The sequence below is a fragment of the Camelina sativa genome, chromosome 17 (genome assembly GCF_030686135.1).
Source record: "Camelina sativa cultivar CO46 ecotype springtype chromosome 17, ASM3068613v1".
Lineage (NCBI taxonomy): Eukaryota > Viridiplantae > Streptophyta > Magnoliopsida > Brassicales > Brassicaceae > Camelina > Camelina sativa.
In genome coordinates this window covers 38,285,519-38,311,530 of record NC_141896.1, presented here as the reverse complement: position 1 = coordinate 38,311,530, position 26,012 = coordinate 38,285,519, and the positions used below count along the sequence as shown (strand labels likewise).

Here is a 26,012-nt window from a genome sequence, read left to right as displayed (position 1 = left end):
TGGGATATGATATGATCCAATTATTTACATTCCACATTAGTTTCAAGTTTTAACACTAATATCAATCTGTACCCCTAGAGAATTTAATAATTAGATTTCTTTCCTATATACTATTTGACATATATAATATATACATGAATATAAGATAATTACACCCTCATACACATTTTGTTCATTTTTTTCTTTTTATGTGTTTTTTTTATTATTCTGGCAAAACATGATCACCATCATCAAATAAGTCATTATTTCTTGAGGCTTATTTGGAAATTGTTGATGGCAAAAACCATTGTCACATTCTTCTGGTTTTGATTCAGCGCTATGAATAACAATTGACTTAGCAACATATTTAAATTGCTAACATATAAGTTAACCATGATAACTTAAATTATAATTCTAAATAATTATGTAAATATATAAGTTACCTGTAGTCATTAATTTATTAGAATAAATAAAAATATTAATATATAGGTTAGCTTATACGAATCCTATGATACATGATTTAATACGATAAATATTAGCATATGTTGTATAAATTACACGATAATATAAATAATATTCATATATTGAATATCTTACCATGTTTATACAAATATTATTTGGATATATAATATGTTAGTATGTTATCATTTTATATAACATGTTATTATGTTATTATGATTGTTATCACGTTAATCATGTAAATAAAAAAAAGACTAATCCATTTCTCTGAACTGATATATACATAAATAAATAAAAAACAATAATTCACATTTTTAAATTAAGAACATACATTTTAACATATAAGATGTAATTTTTCGCGATACAATTAGCGTGCTAAACAAATAATTATACACTAAAATAAGAAAATAATCTAATATATCATTGGTGAATAGTGTTTTCGGTATTGAAATAACGTATGTCATCGTATATTGAAATAAAAAAAAGTTGGTAAGTGATATTTCTGTAATTAATTGAAAGAAGAAGGAGTTTTTTGGTTTGTATTTTTCTTCTCTTTCCTAATTACTTAATTTTTAAATTATCAAGAGTACAGATTTAATTAATTTGGTATTGAAGGCTACATATTAATATCACCCATAATGATAGCCAAGTACATATAAAAATATTGCCAAAGAAACAAGGAAAAAGAGAATTAGAAAGATTTAACTGATGTTTGACAAAAAAAAAAGATTTAACTGATTTTATGTTAAGTACACTAAGTTACTAACATTATTCGGCTTTTGCAATAGCCATTTTCAGGTCGATATTTTAGTTCCAATTTTGTAATAAATTTAAGCAGAATTACAAAATTTTAAGTGTTAGGTTCCACGGTGTTGAAATAAGTCTTTCTAAAATCATTGAACAAAACAAATAAGTAAATAAATAACTAATGATGAGATTTCAAGAAACAAATATTTATAAACATATATATAAATATTATGTGTTAATAATAAATACCCGACCTTAGCTCAGTTGGTAGAGCGGAAGACTGTAGTCTGTGACAGCAAATCTTTAGGTCGCTGGTTCGATTCCGGCAGGTCGGATTTTTTTTTTTTTTTGGTTGTAATTTTGTTGTACAAAAGAAGGAAATTGACATGGCTTTATATTACCAATCTCTGGGTTTTGCAACGTAACCTCACGCTTGGCCCATTTAGGCCTGGCCCATTGTTATGGTTAATATATAATAGTGAGTGTGTGTTTTTTTTTTGATAATACAAAAAGAGTAAACTAGTGTTTATTTTGAAAACGATCTTAAGTATTTAAAATCAAGTGGTTGTAATAGCTAGTATAGTCGTCGTTATTAATTGTTTGATTAGGGTTCGATATCTATATATTTGATGAATGATGATTTTTCTTGGAAGCAACCATATTTGTATAAACAATATTGTCATTACTCGTTTTATGGTCTTTTTCTATTTGTCTGCATATGATATAGTCTTTGCCATATATATGAAGGAAAGGCAGAATTCAATGATGAGCAAAGATTGAAATTCAACGTTTTCTAAAATTTAACTATTGCCACAAAAAAAAAACTGAATAACATAAATATTCTCAACTGTAATGATGCAGACATTTGTACAAGAAATCAAAATCAAACCACACATCATCTCCATATATAATTACTACTTGAAATTGAAACACATTTGTTTCTTTCTTGGTTTTTTTTGAAGTATGAATTCTTAATTCGGATTGGCCTACCATTTTTAATAATCTACATAACTACATTGAATGTTCTTATACTATTCAACAATATAGAGTTTGCCATACCTGCCGGCTGCCGTTTATCACCGAAACTACATTAAACTATAAATTAATAAATGCAAATATTGTTGGTGAAATGAGAGAAAGAAACATATAAACAATTAAATTAAGCATGATCAATAAGAAAAGATTGAAATTTGAGAGGAGGAGAGGTTTTCTCATGACCAATTTTTTTCTGATAAGGGCAAAATGACAATGACAAAACTCAACATCCAACTGTTTTGTCCATGTGTCAAGCTACTCACGCTTCCTTCATGACACAAAGCCTTTGCCACTAAGGAAAATATCTTTAATGACAATTAATACCGGAGCTAGCTAGAGAGACTTTGTACCTACGTACCTTTTTTTTTCCTATAATAAAGTACTATGTATTTTCATTGTTAAATTTTCTAACTTGTCAATTTTTAGAACACATTATTATTATTTTTTCCTAATGTAAAGCATAAGTGTATCAATTTTTTTTTTTCCTACTTTACATACAGTAAATTTTTTTCCATCCAAATAAATTTATTTATATCTTTTAAAGATATAGTTTCATATTTTACTGAACGACAGGTTAATTAATGTGGGTTATATACGTGTGTGTATGTCCAACACTTCAATCTCTCAAAATAATGAAATAGTACTATTCACTTTCATTTACTTTGTAAACTCCCCCCATACACACGAGTGAATGATATAAACTTTTAACTAATTCCTCGTCCTTTATTATTATTATTATTATTTATAGCCACAAAATTCCAGAAATAAGCAAAACCCACATTTATATAAGAAAAAAAAAGTCACAGAGAACATTCTTCTCTGATACCAATGCCTGGCCTGGCCGTGTCTTAAAAGAGTTTTTGTTCTTGCTTTTTGGTTCTTGATTAGTCTAAATCTGAGTTAATAAGGAGAAAGACGAATCAATCAAGCTCACAATGGTTTGTTTCTGTTTCTTGGTTGATCAGACAAGGAAAGTGAAACGGAGCAAACCGGTGGCTGGAACATGCTCACGGTGTGGCCATTGTGCGAGCATCGCCGACATGAAGACTTCCACCAGATTCTGTTTCATTCCTATTTATTGGAAATCTTGGAGAGCTGTCGTTTGCAGTTTCTGTGGCTCTGTTCTTAAGTCTTATCGTTAAATTAAATTTTCCAATATTTTATCAACTCACTGTTCTTTTTTTTTTTCTTTTCTTTTCTTTAAATGATGATCCTCTCTTAAATATTAGCAACACAAATTATATATATAATGATATGTAATATATATGCATGTGTAATGGTATACTAGTATAGAGATCCTAGGGTTTTGTTCAATTTTATATGGTTCTATCTACCTGCAAGAGGATCTTCTTGACATGTTTAATCTCTTGTAATCAAACGGAAACTATATGGTTAAGTGTTAGTGTATATATATAATGTGGTGTTGGTGTGATTAAGTGTGTTTAGATGTTATCAAACTTTGGCTAATTTTTCTAACATAATAGAACAAGTTGAATTTGTTACCAATTGGTTGGAGTATCCAATTATAATTTTTCTTTGCCCGAATAGTTGGTTAAACTTCTTCAAATCATCATTGATGAAAAAAAAACACTTCTTCAAATTATTTTAGATCGATATTTGTAAATTATTTTTGGATAAAATGTTGTTAGTACAGTTCAATCGCAGTGATTACAATAACTATTCGTACTGCAAACTGATTATGCCATGATGCTATTATATTAAATGTACTTTAACTTATGCCATTATGTAATAACTTGAGCTCATTATAGTCTAATTGAAATTAAACTATACTTGAAACCGTATTACAAATTTTTCTGACGTCATATATATAAATATAGTAAAACAGTACCCAACTTTTCTCTAAATATCTCCACTTTCTTCTTGAAGTGATTTGTTTTTCCTCAATTATAATGGTATGGTTTAATCTTTTTTTTTTTGTTTTTTTGTTTTTCCTTTTTGAACACGAAATGGTATTGTTTAATCTTTGAAGACAACAGAATGAGAGAAACCTCATACTCAAGCTTTTTGGTATTTTCTTTCAAGCAAGATATGAACGGGAAAATATTAACTTGAAAAACAATTTTATCACTGTTGATGTCATTTTCTCAAATTTTACTTCAAACGTGAAGATGGAATCTGACAATTGGAATACTTAGATCCAATGTAATCTTATGAGAGAAACATCAACCCCATGTGTAGTGTAGCGGCGTAATAAATATATATTAGAATATAACCCGTGCTCTAGCACGGCTTGAAATTTCTTTTGTTTATTATGTAATTTTTATTCAAAAACATCATATATATGATTATTTTATTTATTTTAAAAGTTTTTTTGGATGGAATACTATGCCAAATCATATGCTGAATATGAATTATGAAAATAACATATATTTTGTAAGATCTATTCTAGTAGATCTAGATAATTAACCCGTGGCATACCGCAAGTTAAGTTGTGTGATAAAAAATTAATTTATTTTTGTTATTTGATTTGTTAAGTGTTTAAAATTATACATTATATTTTAATTGTTAATATTATGAGTTAACCCGTAGTATACCGCATATTAATGTAACGTATGTTTGTCAAAATCATCTTAACCGAGAAAAAGCCTACAAAACAACATTATTCTAAACTTTAATTTAATCTGAGAAATCATATTTCTTGAAATTTTAACCTTTGCTCATATTTCTTGGAATTATTTCATATTATAGTGACATATTATTGATTCGTGCTATAACAAATCAAATTAGAGTGTTTATAATTTTTAACTTTTTGATCTATCATATATTTATGATATTTTTAAAAATATCAAATTAAACTATTTTAAAATATTTCAAATTAATTTATTTTAAAAGTTTAAAATATATTAAACTATACAATTCAACAAAGAAATATATGAAATTGAATCTAAATATTCAAATTTTGATCCGTTACTCAGTTAAAATTTTAGTTTAATAGATATTTTTTTAAAGAATAATATTACTAAAGCTTGAATATTTTATGGATTGAACAATTTTTTTGGTATGAATAGAGTGTATTTCGGTGAATGAAAATATCAATGATTTATACTAAAAGTTTGGAGGAGTGTTAGGTAAAATATTATTTCGTTTTAATTAATTTTCGAGATTTTATTATATTTTTTTTCTTTAATTGCCTAAAAGTATATATGGTCTAACAATATATGGTTGTTAAAGATTTTATTTATTTTAAGTTGTATTATTCTTGGGATATTCTTTTTAAGTGTATCTATGTATAAGTTAACCCATATAACCTATTTTGTAACCAACTAATGAATCAAATAATAACTATAACTTTATAACTTATAACTATTATATAGTGTACAACAAGAAGTTGTGTACTTCCGAAATATTAAATAGGGAATATCATACGAATTTTCATTTTTTATCGGTGACATATATTACAAAGTACAAACACATGGACACGTTTCTTGTCCCAAACCTTCTGAAAGAAACATCTACGATAGTCTATAGATGATATTTACTAACCTTCGTTATAGCTTATTGGTAGAGCCAAAGTTAGGCATACGTTAAGACAAACGAATTATATATTAAAAAACAACGTAATTTAATCAAGGGAGCAAAGAGTCTCTATATACATTAATAAATGTAAGAACCTAAAGCCATTACTTTGACAATTAAAAAACTCATTCAAATAGTCAATGATCAATAATAGTGTTCATAACTTTTGAAGAGTTATAAAATCGACTCATTGTATTGGCAAAAGCCAAATAGAACTGTAAAAGATCTCATCTTCTCTCCAATGGGTAATAAGCTGTTGTACTATGTAATCTTTTCCATGTTTTTGCTGTTTACAATGTTACGAGTTTGGCGAGAAACCACGGATGCTCATGGTTCGTATAACAAGTTTCTATATTATTAGATTTTTTTTTTTTGTTTCGTTTGTATATATAAATTTTGTTTCTTATGTTTGCAACAGTTTATAGGCGAAAAGAATGGATTGAAACGCTTTTCGAATCTGGATTTGCCAGTCTTCGTGTGGGATTCCATGAAGATCAAAAGTACTTTAGGTTGTATTTTATACAATAGCTAATGAGTACATATACTAATTGTTGTTTATACTTACACTGGCGTGACAATGATTGATTTCTTCTGTCTTTGGTTGTATGGGGCTTCCTTAAACTGAGGATAGCTATGTTCTAAAAATTCTACAGAAATGGATTGTTTTTTTGGCGGATCCGGGTCGGGATCATAAGTCTTCATATCTTCATAGAGCCTAGCTAGTCCCTATCCTACTCGAATTTACTAATAATATACTTTCAAGAAGTTTGAAAATCATAAATCATTAGTTAGGAACTTAGAATAACGTAAAGAGCAAAACAAATTCTTGAAATTTTGAATGAATATACACGATAACTAATAGGATATCATTAAGCCTATAGGTTTTACTCTTTAGGTCAACAATTCAAAGGCTTTATCCGTTTCTTATCAATAACAAATAATTATGAGTTTGTTACTGTTATTATCGCAATATCCGCGTTACCCCTGTTTCATCAAGTTTTGGGTTAGGGTGATGGGTGTTCCCCTGCACTTCTGGGCAGATGAGACTTTCCGTACCATAGGGGCTGACTTGGGCGAGGTTGAGGAGGTTGACTTGGATAATGGACGGGTGAAGATTCTGCTGGATGGCTTCAAGCCATTAACTTTTGATGCCACAGTCGAGTTTCATAGTGGAGAGGAGACGACAATATCTTTGAGATATGAGCGTCTATTTGGGTATTGTAGGCGCTGTTTCAGCCTGTGTCATGATGTCTCTCGCTGTCCACTCTTTGGAGATAAGGAGAAACAGAGGTCGGAGGAAGGTTTTGAACCTCGGCCAGAGGATAAGCTCCAGAGTTACAAGGGAGCAATGGTAAATGGTGTGGCGAGTGGTAATGCTTCGGGTGTGAGTGGTGCTAGTTCTGGGGTGCCTCATCAAGGGTCTGCTAGTGGAAATGGGCGAGGTGCTAGTTTTCAAGCCTCTAATCATCGGGCTGCTCAAGGTTTCAATGGTAAGTGGAGGAAGACTAAAAGGGGGGCTCCTGCGGATGAAAGGTTCGTGAAGAAGAGTATGCCGGTGGTCTCTGTTACCGCTTCAACCTCTCAGGTCCCTATCTCGGGGGATGGTCAAGTTCAACTTGGTCAAAGTGATGTGGGACACACCTTTACGGCTGATGAGCAGAAGATGCTTGATGACTTTCTGGGTCCTAATGTGGATGAGGTTGTTGCTACGGGTGATCCTCCTGTGGAGTCTCTGTCGGTTCTTGCACAAGGTGTTAACAAGGGGGTGTGTAAGGCTTTGTTTCCTGCTGCTGGTGATGTGAGTGTCACGGAGCCAGGCTCCATGAGTCTGTCGCAGCAAGTGGTGCATTTCTCTGATGATCTCAGTGCTTTGTTAGGCCCAGAGTTTCCTCTCAGTGAGGATCAAACCTTGGGTTTCATGGATACTGTCATGGAGGATCAAGATGTGGGGTCAGAGGGGCTTCCCCAGGAGGATTTTCTCCTCACGGATGATCAGGAAACGGATGACCAGGTTGTGGAGGAGAGCACCGGTGAGGTGGATGTCTCTGATCAAGCAGTTAGTGAGCCGGTTAGTAATGTTATGGAGAAGGTCTCTGAGGATAAGGCACGGGGTGAAGAAGAGGGGGGGGGGGGGGAACATTGCCTCCTTTACGAGCCAAACAGGTCAAGCAAAAAGGTGCTCTCCCAGGTGCTGGTACTAAGAAGCGGAACTTGTGCTCTTTAGCCTCTCCGCGCAAAAAGGTTGTTAACAAGGGTGGTGGACCAAATGGGAAGCTTGGTTCTCATCAAGGAGGGAAGCCTCCAACCACATCCGCTGATTAATGGGTTTAGTTCGTAACGGGCAGCAAGAGAATGAGGACGCTGGTTACCTCACTTGGTCTTTCCTCCGGAAGCAAGCTTTGTTTTCTTTGGTTTGTTTGGCTTTTTCATATTTTGTTTCTTGGAATAAATTATCGATGTCAGCTCAGTATGGTTGTCGTTGTATCTCGTTTTGGTTTTACATTGTGGTTCTGGTTTGTATTATTCTGGGTTGTATCCGATGCTTTTTATTTTTACAAGTAAGAATAAATCTCTGTTGCCCTTTTTTTTTGTACATTGGCTCTATTTTTGGCTTTTCTCCGTGTTGGGTTTCATATAGTTTAAATCAACTGTTGGTTATGTTCAAATTATGGGAGTCCGGTTTTGGGCTCTTATTGGGCCTGCCAATCTTTCCCTCGGCAGTAAAGGTGTTCTATCCCCTTCGCATGCTTCTATATTTGCATGGCAAGGTTTTTCATTGCCGGATTTTTTCATCCGTACTGGTTTTTTCTGGTACGTTGGGTTACGGATGTTCCATGGGATTGGGGTGGCCTATTTTTTGGGGGTCTTTTTTTGAATATTATGTCCTTATGCTTCACGATTATACGCTTCTCTTGACTTTTGGGTATTTTTACGGGTATTTGTTTTCTCTCTGGACATACGCCTTACAGCTTCTTGGTGGTATTATGGTTTTCTTAGGAAGGTTTGTAATATCGTTTACCTTTCAATTTTATATTTTCTCCAGGGTGGGAGGAGATGTATTTGGGTGCTTTTATCCCCATAAATCTTTATTTATCTCATGAATATTGTGAGTTGGAATTGTCAAGGCCTGGGTAATAAGGCTACAATTGGTAATCTTAGGGATTTATGGTCCAAACATCGGCCGGATTTTTTGTTCCTCATGGAAACCAAACAACCTACTTCTATTCTAGAAAAGTTTGTTGGTCATTTCGGATATAAGAACCTGAAAACAATTGATCCTATTGGTTCTAGTGGTGGTATGGCTCTTTTTTATAATCAAGATGATTTTCAGGTATCGATTTTATTTGAGTCTAACAGATTAATCGATATTGAAGCAGTTTTCAAAGGCCGGATAATCCATTTAACTTTCGTTTATGGGGATCCCGTCCCTAAGAATCGGGATATGGTGTGGGAACGCCTTCTCAGAATTAGCTCTAATCGGTCCACCCCATGGTTTTTGATTGGGGATTTTAATGAGCTGACAGGGAACCATGAAAAACGGGGGGGGGGGGGGGGGGGAAGCTACGTCATCCTTCCTCTTTTCTATCCTTTAATGGGATGATTCGGGATTGTGGCTTTTTGGAGTTTCCTTACATTGGTGATTGTTTGTCTTGGAGGGGTTGGCGGGACAAAAAGCCTATACGTTGTCGGTTAGACAGAGCTTTAGGGAATGAGGATTAGCATGATTTGTTCCCGGATACGGTGACGGAGTATTTACCAATGATAGCCTCTGATCATAAGCCTCTAGTGGTTAATATTGGGGCTAAACGGCCGCGGGGGAAGAGGAGTTTTATGTTTGACCGCCGCTGGATTGGTAAGGCGGGGCTGATGGATGCAATAGCATCGGGTTGGGATAGGGATTTGGATCAGGACCCAGATAACTTCGTGCAAAAAGTTGTGAATTGTCGGAAGGCGATTTCTCAGTGGCGTAAATCACAAGTCCCATTCGGTAGGGACACTATTGAGGACTTAAAGCGGCAGTTGGAGGTGGCTCTAGCAGATGACTCAATTCCTCCTTCTACAATCTCGGAATTGCAGAATCGTTTACGCCAAGCGTATGGGGATGAAGAGATTTACTGGTATCAAAAGAGTCGGAGTAAATGGATGAAATTGGGGGATAAGAACTCCAAATATTTTCATGCCTTAACAAAGCAGAGACGGGCGCGTAATCGGATTACTGGTTTATTTAATAAGGACGACATCTGGTCCACTGAGGATGTTGATATCTGTCACACGGCAGTCTCATATTTTGAAGATTTGTTCACTTCAACAAATCCGGAAAATTTTGAGGAGGTCCTAAGGTAGGTCAATACGGTGATTACTGCCGAGGATAATGAGAGGCTCACAGGACCCGCTACGGAGGCTGAGGTCAAATCTGCTTTATTTATGATGCATCCGGATAAAGCCCCAGGCCCAGACGGGATGACAGCTTTATTTTTCCAAAAAGCATGGGGTATAGTTAAGACGGACCTTGTGGATTTGGTGAATAGGTTTTTAGTGGAGAGAGTTTTTGACAAGGACCTCAATCGTACTCATATTTGCCTTATTCCGAAGGTGGCTAAGCCAACTCGAATGGCAGAATTACGTTCGATTAGCCTGTGTAACGTCGGGTATAAGATCATTTCTAAGATTTTATGTCAGCGACTAAAGAGGGTTTTACCTGGTCTTATCTCTGAGACTCAATCGGCTTTTGTTCCGGGTCGGCTGATCTCAGATAATATCCTTATTGCTCAAGAAATGTTTCATGGCTTGCGTACGAACCCTTCTTGCAAAGGAAAATTTATGGCCATCAAAACAGACATGAGCAAGGCATATGATAGGGTTGAATGGGATTTTGTGGCAGCTTTGTTACAGAAGATGGGGTTTGCAGAGTCATGGGTTTCATGGATAATGTTTTGTGTCACTTCAGTGGAGTATATGATTCTTATTAATGGCCAGCCGAATGGTTTGATAGTGCCGCAGAGGGGGTTGCGACAAGGTGATCCTTTATCTCCTTATTTGTTTATCTTATGCACAGAGGTGTTAATTGCTAATCTATGGAAAGCAGAGAGGGAGAAACTTATTACAGGGATAAAAGTGGCGAACAAATGTCCGCCAATTACGCATTTGTTGTTTGCCGATGATAGTCTTTTCTTCTGTAAGGCGGGCAGAGGACAATGTCAGGTTATTTTAGATATTCTTAAACAATATGAGTCGGTATCGGGTCAGCAAATAAATTTTAGTAAATCCTCGGTACAATTTGGACACAAGATTGATGAGCAGACAAAAACCGAGCTCCAGGATGTTCTCGGGATCACAACTTTGGGTGGTATGGGGTCCTATCTAGGTTTACCCGAAAGTTTGGGTGGGGCTAAGACCAAGGTTTTCTCCTTTGTTCGGGAGCGGATTCAAAGTCGGACGAATGGATGGACGGCAAATTTGCTTTCAAAAGGGGGAAGGGAAGTGATGATTAAATCTGTTGCAACTGCTGTTCCAACGTTTGTGATGTCTTGTTTTAGGTTACCAAAAACATTTACATCCAAGCTTACCAGTGTGGTGGCAAATTTTTGGTGGAGTACAAATGGTCAGACAGGGGGCATGCATTGGCTTGCCTGGGAGAAATTATGTGTTAGCAAACAGTTGGGTGGACTTGGTTTTAGGAATGTGGATGACTTTAATTCGGCATTATTGGCCAAACAACTATGGCGTCTGATAGATGTTCCAGAGTCTTTGTTTACCAGGGTTTTCAAAAGTAGGTATTATAGGAATACGCATCCGTTGGATCCAATTAGGTCATACTCTCCCTCCTATGGATGGAGGAGTATATGTTCTGCTCACTCTCTGGTTAATAAAGGGCTTATTAAACGGGTTGGCTCACGGGACACCATTTCTATATGGTCAGATCCTTGGGTACCAGCTCAATACCCGAGACCAGCTTCCAGTAAGGGGCCGTTCAAGGACCCTTCTCTTCAAATGAATCAATTAATTGATCGACAAAATAATTCTTGGCGTCTGGACATGCTCAATGAGCATTTTGATCCACTTGATGTTGCATTAATCAGGGCTATTCCGTTGGGTGGTAACCAAAGGGACGATCCTTTCGGTTGGCACTTCACGAAAACTGGAAAGTATACAGTCAAATCAAGCTATCATACTGCACGTCATGACGTGATTCGGACTTTTGCGGCCACTGGTTCAGGCCCGGAAATTACCCCCTACTCGCTAGTGTGTGGAGGGTTCGTTGTCCACCTAAGATCCAGTATTTTATGTGGCAGGTCTTATCTGGTTGTATTTCGGTTTCGGCAAATTTGGGACGACGGGGTATTGCTTGTGATGTACGGTGCGTACGATGCGGCGCGGAATCGGAGACAATAAATCATGCCATCTTTGTGTGTCCTCCCGCCCGTCAGGTTTGGGCACTAGCAAATGTGCCGGTGGGACCTAACTCTTTCCCGACGGAATCGGTATATGCAAATGTTGATCACTTTTTAGGGCAGCAGAATCCGGGAGCCCATATTGCAGTTTTTCCTTGGCTTATGTGGTTTATTTGGAAAGCAAGGAATGCACGTGTTTTTGAAAATATTGCTGAAAGGCCAGAGGACATTGTTAGGATAGCAGAGGAGGAAGCTGCAGCTTGGCAGCAGGCTCAGATAGAGGATGATCTAGTGACTACTCCCACCTTTCCAGTAGTTTCGGAGTTGCCAGTTAGGGTGCCTACGGTTTCCCTTCCTTCGGTCTTTTCAGGATATCGATGCTTCATAGATGGATCTTGGAAAGCAGGGGATTTGTATGCAGGTGCGGGTTGGTGTTGTACCTCGATCCAGACAACGTTGCCGTTTTTGGGGGCCAAGAATTTCCGACGAAGTCTATCTCCATTACATACTGAAGTTGAAGCTTTCCTTTGGGCGATGCGCTGCATGATCGGGCATGACTTCAGAGAGGTGGCTTTTTATACGGACTGCTCAGACTTGGTGAAGATAGTGTCTTCTCCTTCCGACTGGCCAGCGTTCTCGGCGTACCTTGACGACATCAAGACTGATAGGGAGGAATTCTCTTCCTTTTCTTTATCTTTAATTCCAAGAAATGGTAATGTAAGGGCGGATTCTTTGGCACGCCAAGCACGTACATCTCCGCACCAAGTTTTGTTTGTAAACGATTTTCCTTCCAGTTGGCTCGTTTGAGCTGATCTGTTGTTGACAAAAAAAAAAAAAAAAAAAAAGTTCTTCAAGCCATTCATATCAGTTTTTTAAAATTCAACTCTAAGATGCCACGTAGACTCCCCATCTTTATCTGTGGCCAATATTATAATTAAGTCTTCCTTCCTCCTAATCTCTCTTCTGAGTGGTAAATGTCTTTTCGTCGTCAGTTCTCTTTTCCTTTCGTTCTCCTAAAAATTAGATCCCATGATTCACACCTTGAGCATCATTAGTGGAGAACCATTCACCATTACTCAAAAAAAAATAAAAAAAAATAATTAATATGTAATTAATAACATATGGACACGTGTAGAAAAAGAGAGAAAAACATTCCTCTTCCTTTCTCTCTCTTTTTGTATTTTTTTATTATTTTTCAATAAAAGAATTTTGGGAAGTAACCCCTACTAATCATAGTCTTACATATTTCCTTTTCGTTTGTTACTCCACTATTATTTCCTTTGAGATCGAAATATACAAATCTTCTTTCAATTTATTCTACAAGTGTTGTTACCACTACCTTCCCATCACATATCTCCCTCAACTGAATCTGATTGATGTTTCATGCAGAAGATGGTTGTTGATAATACAAGGTTTCGAGTTCTACTTCTTGTCAAGAAAACTAGAATGGTGTAAAAGGTTTTCTTATTGATTTCATTGTACGGTATAGCCTATATATACATTCTTCACGTATGTTTAACCTAAGTACTTTACATAAATTACATCATAAGACTTAGAGAATTAGATAATTACATCCTAAGGACCCTCGTCAAGAAAACTAGAATGGTGTAAAAGGTTTTCTTATTGATTTCATTGTACGGTATAGCCTATATATACATTCTTCACGTATGTTTAACCTAAGTACTTTACATAAATTACATCATAAGACTTAGAGAATTAGATAATTACATCCTAAGGACCCTCGTCATTCAATACCCCCCCCCCCCCCCCGCAAGTTGGAGTATGGAGGTCACAAATACCCAACTTAGACAAGAACTCATCAAACTCTTTGCGACCGAGAGCTTTGGTAAGTATATCAGCAAGCTGAACCCGTGTGGAAACATGTTGAGGATCAATCACACCATGAAGAATCTCGTCACGGATGAAGTGACAATCGGACTCAATATGCTTGGTACGTTCGTGGAACACCAGATTCTTGCTTATATGAATAGCAGATTCATTGTCACAATGAAGCGGAACAGGAGAGGTACAGTCAACACCGAGAAATGTAAGCAACTCCCGCAGCCAAAGAATTTCACACACCGTTTCAGCCATGGCTCTATATTCAGCCTCAGCCGAAGATCGCGAGACCACATCCTGTTTCTGTGTCTTCCACGAAACCGGAGAACCCCCTATCTGAATAACCCAAGCAGTAAGCGACCGACGTGAAAGCGGACAACCACCATGATCAGAATCACACCAAGCAGAGATTCGCAAGTCAGTCCCAGCCTGCAACAGAATACCCTGTCCTGGATTCGACTTGAGATACCGAACCACCCGTAGCGCAGCCGCCCAATGAGCCGCCTTGGGAGCATGCATAAACTGAGACAAAATATGGATCACGTAGGAGAGATCAGGCCGTGTCACACTGAGATAAATCAACCGACCAACTAACTGACGGTAAGGATACGGATCCGACAAAGAATCACCTGGAGCCAAAGCGAGAGTATGATCTTGTTTGAGAGGATGAGAAGCCGGCTTAGAACCAAGTAAACCAGTATCAGAGATTATATCGAGAGTGTACTTACGCTGACACAAATACATCCCTGTTGAGTTGCGGGCCACTTCAATGCCCAAAAAATACTTGGAAATACCAAGATCCTTCATATGAAAGCAAGAACTCAAATAATCTTTGAACCTATCAATAACCGCAATAATCTTTGAACCCATCAATAACCGCACGAGAACTCCCAGTGATGATGAGATCATCCACATACACAAGAACATGGAGCCGTATATCTGCATCAGCAAAGGCAAACAACGAGTAATCCTTCACACATTGCTGAAAACCATAGTCTAGTAATGTCGTGGAAAGCTTTGCAAACCAACAACGTGGGGCTTGGCGAAGACCATAGAGCGATTTATGAAGACGACACACTTGGTTCTTATCAGCAGTGCGAAAACCCGGAGTAGGACGAATGAACACCTCTTCCTCCAAATCACCGTGTAAAAATACGTTATGGACATTCATCTGATACACTTCCCAATCGCGAGTAACAGCGACTTGAAGGAAAGATCGGACTATCGCCATCTTACACACCGGTGCAAACGTCTCCTTGTAATCCAAACCTTCAGTTTGATTGTTACCAAGAATAATCAATCTTGCCTTATACTGCTCAAGTGTACCATCGGATCGATATTTCAATGTGAAAACCCACTTGCAACCAAAGGCTTTCTTTCCAGGAGGCAATGTCTCGACAGTCCAAGTACCCCTATCCTCCAAAGCATCAATCTCACCACGGACAGCGTCACGCTAGCGTTCATCTTCCACTGCCTCAGCATAGGTTCGCGGAATAACACCAGCCGTGATAGCGGCAAGAAACGCCCGATGGTGGTCAGAAAACTGAGCACAATCAACGTAGGAATCGATTGGATACCAAGAGGAATTAATAAACAAACTATCAGACCCGTCGTGAGTAGTATTCGTCACATAACCATGTAACCGTGTCGATGGAATTTTCTAACGACAACCCCGACCAAGAGGAATATCAACATCATTAGAGAGCTGATGAGGTTCATCCTCATTTTCATCGTCATCCTCCGCAGATGATACCAAAACCTCAACAACCCGCGGAGAAGGGACCAGTGATGACGACGAGAGTAGAGGCTCACGAGAGGGAGACAAAAAACCAGGAGGAGGACATACCGGTTTCGTAGACGCGGTAGCGTTATCAAGAGAACCCAAGACATCATCCGCAGGCAACAACGTCGCGTCTATAGGATCAGAAGTAGGGGCAGGCGGAAGCAGAGTACCCTGTTCCACATTATCCTCAAACAAAGAAGAAGTCGTAGGAGAGGGAGAAGGACCGAACATGTCAAGAGCAGAATCAGCACGGGACAAAAACGGAAACTCTGTCTCACAAAACACAACATCCTGCGAAGTAGAAACAACGCCGGTCTCAAGGTCGTATACACACCATCCCTTTTTCCCGAATGGATAACCAAGGAAAACAGACCTATGATTCCGTGAAGCAAATTTATCCCCGCCATGTCGCTGATTATGAATGTAGCAGAGGCAACCAAACACTCTCAAATGGGTCAAAGGCGGAGACCTTGCATACAAGATCTCAAAAGGAGTCTTACCATTCAAAAGAGGGGTAGGTGTACAGTTGATCAAGTAACCCGCAGTAAGGGCACAAAAACTCCAAAATTCAACCGGTAGATGAGACTGAAAATGCAATGCTCTAGCCACATTCAAAATGTGACGATGCTTACACTCAACACGGCCGTTTTGTTGAGGCGTTCCGACACAGGACGTTTCATGCAGAATTCCTTTTTCTCTGAAGAAGTTGGTAAGAGAAAGAAATTCGGAACCATTATCACTACGTATTGTCTTGACTTTATTCTCAAACTGACGTTCGACAAGAGCAATGAAATTTTGGAGAGTAGTTGAGGTTTCTGTTTTATTTGGCAACAAATAAATCCAAACAGCTCTAGAATAATCATCAAGGATTGTGAGAAAATAACGTGAGCCACAGATAGAAGTAGTTCGGTAAGGCCCCCATAAATCACAATGCACTAATTCAAAAACCTCAGATGTTTTATTGATACTCAAAGGAAAAGAATCTCTTGTATGCTTGGAGCGAATACAAACGTCACAAGACTTAGAATCAAAATCACTAATAATACTAGAGTCGGATCGATGTAACATCTCCATAACTTTAGAGGACCGATGTCCCAAACGACGATGCCACACATCTCCTGGCAACACGTCCACAGTTTGTGCCATCCTCGCAGCTGCTACGCCTCTAAAGAAATACAGTCCATTCAGTTGTTCACCTGCCCCAATCAGCGTCGTTGTGATGCGGTCCTGAATAATACACAACTTATCAGAAATCTGAAAAAAGCACCCACTATCTCGTGTTAACTGTGAAACAAAGATAAGGTGGCATTGTAATCCATCAACAAAGAAGACGTTGAACAACTGAAGATGAGATCCTAACGAAACTTTTCCTTGTTTAGTAGTAACCGTAAATCTACCATCAGGTAATTTGATGAACATTGGAGCCATCTCACTCACATCTGTGAGAAAACCAATATCACCAGTCATATGGTTCGAAGCTCCGGTATCAATTATCCATGATTCAACAAAAAACTTACCCGATAGACGATCACTAGCATCAGGAGAGCGACCACTCAGCACCTCGCGCAGACGTTTCCATTCATCATCCGTCAACCCGCTAAAACCGATGCGATCAGTATTCGTAATTGCAAACGCTGCAACAGGCGGAGGAGCAGATGCACTAACTTGATTCACACGAGCTGGTTTGACCCGAGAAGCAGAGGATGGTACAGGTTGAGAAGGTGACATCAGTCGACGATCGTTAGATGAAGTTCCACCACCACTCTGTTTCGAGAAAGGCTGTTTAGAACGAGGTCGATCCCCCCCACAACCATGGATAACCAATCCTCCGAAAGCAATTATCAGCGAGATGGTCGTTCCTCCCACAACTAGTACACACGGCTGATGGATCACGCAACTCTGTTTGAGGACGAGGACGTGATGTCGTCTGCACCGCGAAGCTAACACCATCAGTATGTTCGTCAGCCATTCTCACCACTCGTCGTGATTCCTCATCTTGAGTTACCACTTGATAAGCTTCATCAATCGTCGGAAGTGGATCACGAGAAAGAAGAGAGGATTTGACAGAACCAAATGTTATCTCATCCAAACCCATCAAAAACTGATGGAGTTTTTCTTCTTCACGCTCTCTCGCAATCTCCTCCATAGTCTTAGCACGTTGAAAATCAGCCAGGGTAGTCCAAATCTTCGTGAGTTTTCTGTAATAAGCTTCTACAGCATGTCCTTTTTGTTGGCAATTCGCCAATTCTGTTTTATGCCTTTGAACCCGTTGTCCATTCTTCAACGAGAACCGCTTATGTATGTGTGTCCAGAGATCATGAGCTATCTCATGATGGGACAAGGAACTACTCAGATCAGGAGCAATCATGAGCTTAATCCAAGACACGACCATTGCATTGTTAGCCCACCAATCTTCAAGGTCCTCCGAGTCGTCAGCAGGTTTTGTTATCGTTCCATCGGTGAACCCAAATTTCTTCCTTGCACGCAGAGCAAGTCGAATATTCAAAGACCACTCATCATAGTTCAGACCACGTAGCTGGGGTTGAGAGATAACAGAACCGGGATTATCACCGGAACTGAGATCATATAGATCAATCCTTCATCGTGAGGATTCGGTCCGTACGCGAGCAGTCTTAGTAACAAAGGATTCTTCACTCATTGTTTAGAAAAGAATAAGAAAGTAAATCGATTAGAATAGATCGAATTCCCTAGGTCAAACAAGGAGAATAAAAATAAATCAGATCAGATAAAAGAGCCAAGATCGTAGACCTAAAATTTTAGGTATAGCTCTGATACCATGTCAAGAAAACTAGAATGGTGTAAAAGGTTTTCTTATTGATTTCATTGTACGGCATAGCCTATATATACATTCTTCACATATGTTTAACCTAAGTACTTTACATAAATTACATCATAAGACTTAGAGAATTAGATAATTACATCCTAAGGACCCTCATCACTCAATACTTCTTAACTAAAAAAACTGTATATTTTGTGTTTCGGGTTCTCACTTCTCAATTGAGTTTTTTTTTTTGAATGCATATGAATTTTTTTCAACAGTTCATAAATATTTGTCCTCTCGGACTTAGCTGAGCAAATTGCCTTCACCGGAGAGGTAAAAGGCAAACAACTGGTGGCAAGGGATTCTCTTATCAAAACATGAATATTCAAAAACCAATCTCTTCGTTCATCTTTTTTTGTTCTTGTTACTGGTTCATTACTTTTTTTTAGATTAACCAATGGTTACCGTTTAATACATTGCAAGATAAACAATTACAGAGACGGAAGAGAGGATGTAACAAAGCATGGAAAAAACATAGCATAGCAGATTCTTAGATGGCTTACAAATTTTGATCTTGATTGACTATCAAGTATTTGATCGGCCTCCAATTATAAGTATAACTAAATTCTGCATTAATGTTAAAATATATGCGCTTTGCTTGATGTATAGCTTTCTCAAGAAAAGAATGCACAATAAAATATCTTTGCAAAGAAAATACCTTTAACATATACATGCTTGGACAAGTTTAAGTGATGAGAGAGAAACTCATGTATCATATACTATCATATACTATCATCTTCATCTTTATATATTTTTATTTAGTACTATTTAAACAGTTTGCTTTTCATCTTCATATTCGGTGTTGGAAGAGTCTCAATTATTTAAATGTCATCATAGTAAATTTTAATTTTAACGAGATTCATTTCTGTCTATATTAAGTAATACTTGTCTCCAACTCCAAGGATAACAATGTTTTACTCAACTATGAGGTCAGCAGGTGGAGAGTTTATGCTAGAGCTAAAAGATGCCATTGTTAACGATGACGCAAGCGCAATTACTACAGTAGGCCCCAAACGCTAAAGAAATTACCATTGCGCTAAGATACCAACTTATCAAATGTTTCAACGTTCGAGGGCGTGGGTCTAATTATTATCAATTTGGTCAGTATTTCTGTACTTCTACCCTTTCATGTAGAAATCGTAACTAAAATTATAAATGTTGATGCCCGTTTTCTTCCCTTTGTTATTAGTGCTTAGATATGTTTCTTTGTCCAAAAAAAAAGAAGAAAAATCAATGTTTATGGTAAAATAAATAGCACAACATTGAAATATATTATCAGTTTTCCCCTAATTGTTTACTGTTCCACTAATTGTGTAAATTGAAATAATTTAAAATATTACCGTATATACATGACCTTATATATACAACTCCCTTCTACATCCTAGAGTTTGCAATATGCCAATATGCATAAATAATAGGAACTAATACGTCTGGCAGTTATGTTGCCATACTTTAGCAATGAAGATCGCCTATTAACCATGCACATTCGTTAAATAATTAGCGAGATCAAGAGTGTTTTACATTCTTTTTAATGAGGATCGACTTACACGCCTACAGACATATACCCATTCAAACTCAATTACATACAGTAAAAGAAATGTTAATCTATTCAACATTACTCTCGACTTAACTGTTTTATATATTCGGGAAGTCAAACCTTTTATGTAAATTCTTAGTCTTCTAGCAAATGTATCACAGAAATCGAGCTTTCTCAACTTCAGGTGCTTCTACTTCCAACAATTGAAAGTGTAATCCCTAAACATGAATCTTCATTCACCAATAAAAGAATCCTATTAACTGGTTTGGAACACACAAACCTTTCCTCAAATTTTTAAAATATTTTATTCTAGATATAACTTTATATCATTTAAAACATGTATTGTAAAAAACAAAAATTAAATTATCAAATATATACCGGAGTATAGGCCTGATTTTCCCGTAGTCTTCTATATATATAAAATTAACTTTACTCACTCCTGGTGCTACCACATCAGCTTCTTCTTATTTAATTTTGTGGGCCTTACAAATTTTAATAAACCCTTTAAACAATTACAAAAATGATAAACTGATCCAATAGATTTCATCCAAATTCTGTAGGCCCAACACTATTTCATCCAAAGTCTCTATACCCAACACTATATCTAAATCATATTGATTCAACCTGATAAAGCTTAGCGACGACAGTGTGAAGGACGATCCACCTTCACATGTTTCTCTCCTCCTTAACCCTCGATCCATGTAGTTTCACCATCCGATGTTATAATGCATACCATTCAATTTTTATTTCTCCACTCCTCTAAACTTTCACACATCATTTCATGTCTTCCGGCACCAGTGCAACGGCTTCGTTTGTAATGGCTAATTATATTGTTCCAGAATCAAATATTCTATCTATAGAGAACATCTACCCCTCGATCATAATTCGAAAAAGCATTAAGCAAAGAGCAAACAAAATAGCGATTAACGAGACTCTAATTTTATTATTCAACCATAAAAAAAAAAGTAAAAAAGAATAGAGCATATACCCGATATATATGAAGTAAAACACTGAATTTGGAATAATATTATTATCTATTCGTACCTAACTTTCTTTCATGTATCGTTTATGCTTAGTTCTTTTACATATACATGCATCATATGGTTAAGACACATAATTATAAAAGACAAATAAAATATTTTCCAAGGTCAAGAAGACAAGAACTATGACTAGAATCTCCATTGATCTTGTAATTATATATCATCATTTCTATCTACAAAAACATCCACCTAAGCAATTTTTTTTTACTTTAAAATAAATTTAAAATATTTATTTAGTGCATATTTATGTTAATTATAATTAATAGAAAGTTTAAATAATAAAAAAATTATGTAAAATAAATAAAATGTTAAAATAAGAAAGCAATACTATAATTTTTATTAGCGGTAATAATATAACTAAATTTTCTATTAAACTCATCATAATTTAAAATTTCAAATGTATTATTGAGTTTTAGAATGGAAGTAAATTTTAAATTTATGGTATAATAAAAAAATTATGTAATTTCGTATTATTAAGTTTTAGAATAAAAGTAAAATTTAAATTTATGGTAGAATATATTTTTAATGGAATTATATATTATTAAGTTTTAGAATGGAAGTAAAATTTAAAACTATTGTAGAATAAAAAATTTCTGTAATTTTATTTATAAGATTTTAAACAGGAAAAATAAAATTAAAAGTGAAATATTATTTTATAACATGATCAAAAAGGAAAAAAAAATTGATATTTCATAAATTAAATCAAATGCTTTTAATCCAAATTGAAGTATTGAAAGATAGTAATTAAAAAAAATAGTTATAAATTTATCTTGAAAATCATTTTACAGTCTAATATGTGTTATATGTTAGCCGATAGAAGGTAGAAAAAAGTAGATTTCAAAAAGAGTACATCATCAATAATGACGAAAGAATTATAGTTAAAAGTGTTTGAAAATAAATTATTAAAACTTGAAAAGATAATAATACATAACTACACATGACTAAATTAAAATCTCTGACAACTCATTAATTGTGTGAAACGAATGAGTTTGTAGAAAAATAAATGACATACATTATTAAATAGATTATCATTTCAAGTCGGGTTTAACAGTTTAACCATATAATCATGAAAAGTGGAATAAGATAGGCACATTCATGAATTGATTGTTTATGGGACGTTGCAATTACTTCGATGGGTAAAGCAAGCTCGATAAAGATGTTATAACGATATGATATTATATTTTACCTTTACGCTAAGCAATATTCATGAGATTCCGTATATTCAAATTTATACAGAATAATATTATGTTAGTATCAACATCTAATCATAAATAATATATACAATTAGATCAACAAATGGATCAGCATCAAAATCTTTAAAAAATGTTTTAATAAAATATAAATAAGAAATAAACTCTCTTAATGATAAAAGATCTTGAAGTAGTCATCAATATCGTTTATTTATCATAATATTACCACATGACATATATTTATAACGATTTTCCCTCAAAACTTTGAATGATTATATTGGAGCTCAAGAATTAATATTAATATAAAAAATTTTAAATCAATATCCCGCTCTTGCGCGGGTACAAATTCTAGTATATAATAAAGTAAAGTTTCCACAAAATCCAATCTCTAAAAAACTGCCATGTATTTCATAATTTTTTGACATGTGTCATACTATTAAATCAAAGATATAAATTCTATTAATTTCATAAGGTATTAAATTAAATTTAATTAAGGATCTATTTTAGAAACATATAAAACAATTATATAATATTAAATATGAATTCAATTTCATATTTTTTGGATCTTTTATTTGTATTAATAGAATATATAGTGTAGTAGATGTTTGAAAGGAAAAAGAAAAACCACATGAAACTTGAGAGTTTGTTTTAAAATTTTACTTATGTTTTGCTTGCATTATGCATATGTTTTGCTTGCATTATACATATGTTTTGTTTATCGTTTTTTTTTTAATTTAAAATTTCATACTAAAATATGTATATAAGATGTTATGTAAATACAAAATCTTATAGGTGATAATTACTTAAAAAATACTTAATTATATGTAATAAATTTTCTGATTTATGATGTTAGAAGACCGCTTGAGGAAAATTCTCTATAGACAAAAAGTGATAGATACTAATTAATATGTAATAATAATGGATATATTTTAGGAATTTTCAGTAACATTAAATTTGTCCTCTTCATCCACTCTTTTACAAAAGAAAATGTTTCTCATAACAAGGAAAACAAGATACTTTTGTGTGAATAATAACTATATCTATTCAAAACAGAACTCCAAATTATAAACGTTGATAAAATTACTAATATGAGGATAGAGACATGTCGAATCAAAACTAAATGAAATATAAGACAAAGTAATCTTAATATAAAAACCTGAACAATATAAGACACTAACAAGGTAATCTTAATCTAAAAGCCTGAATTCCAAATTCCAAACCTTGATAAAATTTAAAGACTACATAGTACTACTAAACTATAGGATAATTTAGAGAGATAATGCATATGTTGGTCCAAACTTAGTTTTCCTCGTTATTGTCAGCTGGGGTAGGAGCTGGACGTCTGAGTTGAATTACCAACTTCTCCGCCCATACACTTTCACCATTTTTATGACTGTTTGTTGGAACAAGTTCACGAACTTAGTGCGAGCAGATTTCATGACACGAAGTTTGGCGGCACCTTTGCCGAGAGGATCCATGTTGAAAAGTGATCTACAAGGACCAATTTTTTTTTTCCGTCGAAAATGATGTTGTTATATTGATGATTGAATAAAGTCATAATACAATTGGTTTTGGAGCCATTTTGGCGGTAAAAAACAGATAGAGTAGAACAGAGAAGAAATACAACCAAACTTTGCAAGTAAATGAGCTACATTATTACAATATCTTCTACAAAAACCAATATATTCAAAAATATTAATAAAAAAATCTTTCCAAAATTTTTTCAGAAATGAAAAATTCAAATAGAGGCTATTTTACCCTATCACCATCAACAATCACGGTGATAAAGTATATATATTTTTTTAATCCAAGCAAAATTATATTTTTCATGTTCATCCTAAGATCAATTTTAAATCTATTTTTATTAATATATTGTTGTTAACCGTGACCCTATATATGAACAATACTTTTTATATCTAAACTAGATAAGTATATATTTTGGAAAACTTATTTTGTTCTTACTTGAATCAACTTTTTTTTTTTTTTTTTTTTTTGATCAAACTTCTTACTTGAATCAACTAGTACTGTCTTTTGGAAGGGGTTGTACGGTTTAGCAACTCCCAACTAAAAATAACATTTTAAATTATCATCGAACTCATTCGTTCTCATTTTTCCTTTTCTTATGATTTCTGCCTTTCATTACCATCACACATGTAAATATTGAATTTTATAATTGTCTACTTGTCTTAATGATTTCGTACCAAATATTCTGCTAATTCTGATTACATTATATGCATAAAGAATTAATATTCTAAGAATTGACTGTTATTTATTTAATCAGAATTAGTATATGATCTTTTAATTCGTACCAAAATTCATGCGGTTTCATCATTTAGCTACGCGATGTAGGAACATAGTTGTAATCTTATTTTTATTTGGTCGTGCGCTTCTTCTTTCTATTGAAATCACGTGAGAAACTATAACCAAACGATTTTGGCAGATACGTATTACTAAATTATGCGAGATTCGGTACGAACTATTATATACTATAAACCTATAATACAAGACAGTGAGACATAAATCATAAATGCAAGGAAAAATTGAGGAGAGAAACTTAACACAATTGGGACTACCAATGTTTGATATGAAGTGGAATCAACGCGTTTGCCTGATGGTTATGATTTATATTATGGTCACATGGACCAACTTGTTCTTCATTATTCAAAGAAGCCAACTCACACGTTTCGTTTTTGCTTTATTTTTTTTCTTTCAATTTTTTTTGTTTTTAATAAGTTTGGCAGCTTCTTTTTCAAATCTATAAGACTATAAGCTGCATTTTATATTACAAAAGCCATATTCTAATATGAGCTGTTTATACTAAAGTCTAAAGAGAACACGATTACTCTCCAGTCTCCACGACATTCAGACTAGTTTGTGTTGTATTATAACTAAGTTAGGTCACGATGAATAGTTTGTCCAAAAAACAAAAAGGTCACGATGAATAAATTTAAAGCTAAACGTAATCATTCAATTACAAAAGCCGGTAATGTTTTTTTTGGTAGGAATACGAAAAAGAAACATATATTTAAGATTTTCAAAATAGGAAAAATAATAGCCATGCACTGCAAGAAAACATAATATATTATTCCATTAATCGTTTTCCGATATAATTAACCACAAATCGTCTAAAATTGGTTAGGAAAATTAGTCGAAAATTAGTGAGGAAAATCATCGAAGACAACAAATACAATATTCCAACGAACTGGTTTCTCCGAAACTTCCTCAGAACAGTAGTCAGAAATTTTTCGGGAAACAATTAGCATCATACGTGACAAATGAATAGAGTTCAAAAGAATTTCTGATATGTGACTCTTCTATTTGCAGAAAGATTGTAGAAGTAATTCCAAATGTTATTTTTCTTCTTCTTTTTAATGGCCAACCAGTTTTGAACTCAACACAATGTATTCATTTGACTTCTATAAATCAAAACAGTATTCAGACGGAAAAAATACTAGTGACAGACGTGTCCTATTGATTGTGCATGTTATTTCTCACTCAACTTCCTTAAAATTCCAGTCGTTTATGATTTTTTTCTAACTAATGTCCTGGTCATTTGTTTCATTGATTTTGACATCTACATCATGATGTTTCGTAATGTACATGTATATATGTACAGCTTTGTGTTCTTTAAA

At 35.1% G+C, this 26,012-nt stretch overlaps 4 protein-coding genes, 1 non-coding gene and 1 pseudogene across 5 annotated transcripts; 5 read left to right on the top strand and 1 right to left on the bottom strand.

Annotated features, from left to right (window-relative positions):
* The first annotated feature begins 1,434 nt into the window (after positions 1 to 1,434).
* On the top strand, positions 1,435 to 1,520 carry TRNAY-GUA (transfer RNA tyrosine (anticodon GUA)). The gene is given in 2 exon segments: positions 1,435 to 1,471; positions 1,485 to 1,520. It is a non-coding gene; the product is annotated as a tRNA-Tyr (tRNA).
* Positions 1,521 to 2,774: 1,254 nt separating this feature from the next.
* Positions 2,775 to 3,652, top strand: LOC109130041 (uncharacterized). Its single transcript, XM_019239243.2, has one exon. The coding sequence runs from the start codon at positions 3,156 to 3,158 to the stop codon at positions 3,360 to 3,362; it is 207 nt and encodes a 68-aa protein (XP_019094788.1). The 5' UTR covers positions 2,775 to 3,155; the 3' UTR covers positions 3,363 to 3,652.
* Positions 3,653 to 5,932: 2,280 nt separating this feature from the next.
* Positions 5,933 to 6,451, top strand: LOC104759996 (uncharacterized). The gene is made up of 2 exons (XM_019239266.2): positions 5,933 to 6,089; positions 6,176 to 6,451. Exons 1-2 carry the CDS (start codon positions 5,999 to 6,001, stop codon positions 6,283 to 6,285), a joined length of 201 nt encoding a protein of 66 aa, XP_019094811.1. The 5' UTR covers positions 5,933 to 5,998; the 3' UTR covers positions 6,286 to 6,451.
* Positions 6,452 to 6,769: 318 nt separating this feature from the next.
* Positions 6,770 to 8,079, top strand: LOC147924860 (uncharacterized). The gene is made up of 2 exons (XM_087496992.1): positions 6,770 to 7,868; positions 7,982 to 8,079. The coding sequence occupies exons 1-2, from the start codon at positions 6,770 to 6,772 to the stop codon at positions 8,077 to 8,079; spliced, it is 1,197 nt and encodes a 398-aa protein (XP_087353118.1).
* A 1,437-nt stretch (positions 8,080 to 9,516) lies between these two features.
* Positions 9,517 to 12,956, top strand: LOC147924859 (uncharacterized). Its single transcript, XM_087496991.1, has 3 exons — positions 9,517 to 10,097; positions 10,287 to 12,000; positions 12,051 to 12,956. The coding sequence occupies exons 1-3, from the start codon at positions 9,517 to 9,519 to the stop codon at positions 12,954 to 12,956; spliced, it is 3,201 nt and encodes a 1,066-aa protein (XP_087353117.1).
* Positions 12,957 to 16,963: 4,007 nt separating this feature from the next.
* Positions 16,964 to 18,163, bottom strand: LOC147924858 (uncharacterized; annotated as a pseudogene).
* Positions 18,164 to 26,012: the final 7,849 nt, after the last annotated feature.

What these genes read in the sequence shown, in the direction of transcription:
- LOC147924860 (XM_087496992.1), top strand. Translation starts at nt 6,770, where the DNA reads ATGGGTGTTCCCCTGCACTTCTGGGCAGATGAGACTTTCCGTACCATA. An exon ending in CTCTGAGGATAAGGCACGGG is followed by an intron (nt 7,869 to 7,981) that starts GTGAAGAAGAGG and finishes TGTGCTCTTTAG; the next exon opens with CCTCTCCGCGCAAAAAGGTT.
- LOC109130041 (XM_019239243.2), top strand. Translation starts at nt 3,156, where the DNA reads ATGGTTTGTTTCTGTTTCTTGGTTGATCAGACAAGGAAAGTGAAACGG.
- LOC147924859 (XM_087496991.1), top strand. Translation starts at nt 9,517, where the DNA reads ATGATAGCCTCTGATCATAAGCCTCTAGTGGTTAATATTGGGGCTAAA. An exon ending in AATTTTGAGGAGGTCCTAAG is followed by an intron (nt 10,098 to 10,286) that starts GTAGGTCAATAC and finishes TTTGGTGAATAG; the next exon opens with GTTTTTAGTGGAGAGAGTTT. An exon ending in AAATTACCCCCTACTCGCTA is followed by an intron (nt 12,001 to 12,050) that starts GTGTGTGGAGGG and finishes TTTATGTGGCAG; the next exon opens with GTCTTATCTGGTTGTATTTC.
- LOC104759996 (XM_019239266.2), top strand. Translation starts at nt 5,999, where the DNA reads ATGGGTAATAAGCTGTTGTACTATGTAATCTTTTCCATGTTTTTGCTG. An exon ending in AGAAACCACGGATGCTCATG is followed by an intron (nt 6,090 to 6,175) that starts GTTCGTATAACA and finishes TGTTTGCAACAG; the next exon opens with TTTATAGGCGAAAAGAATGG.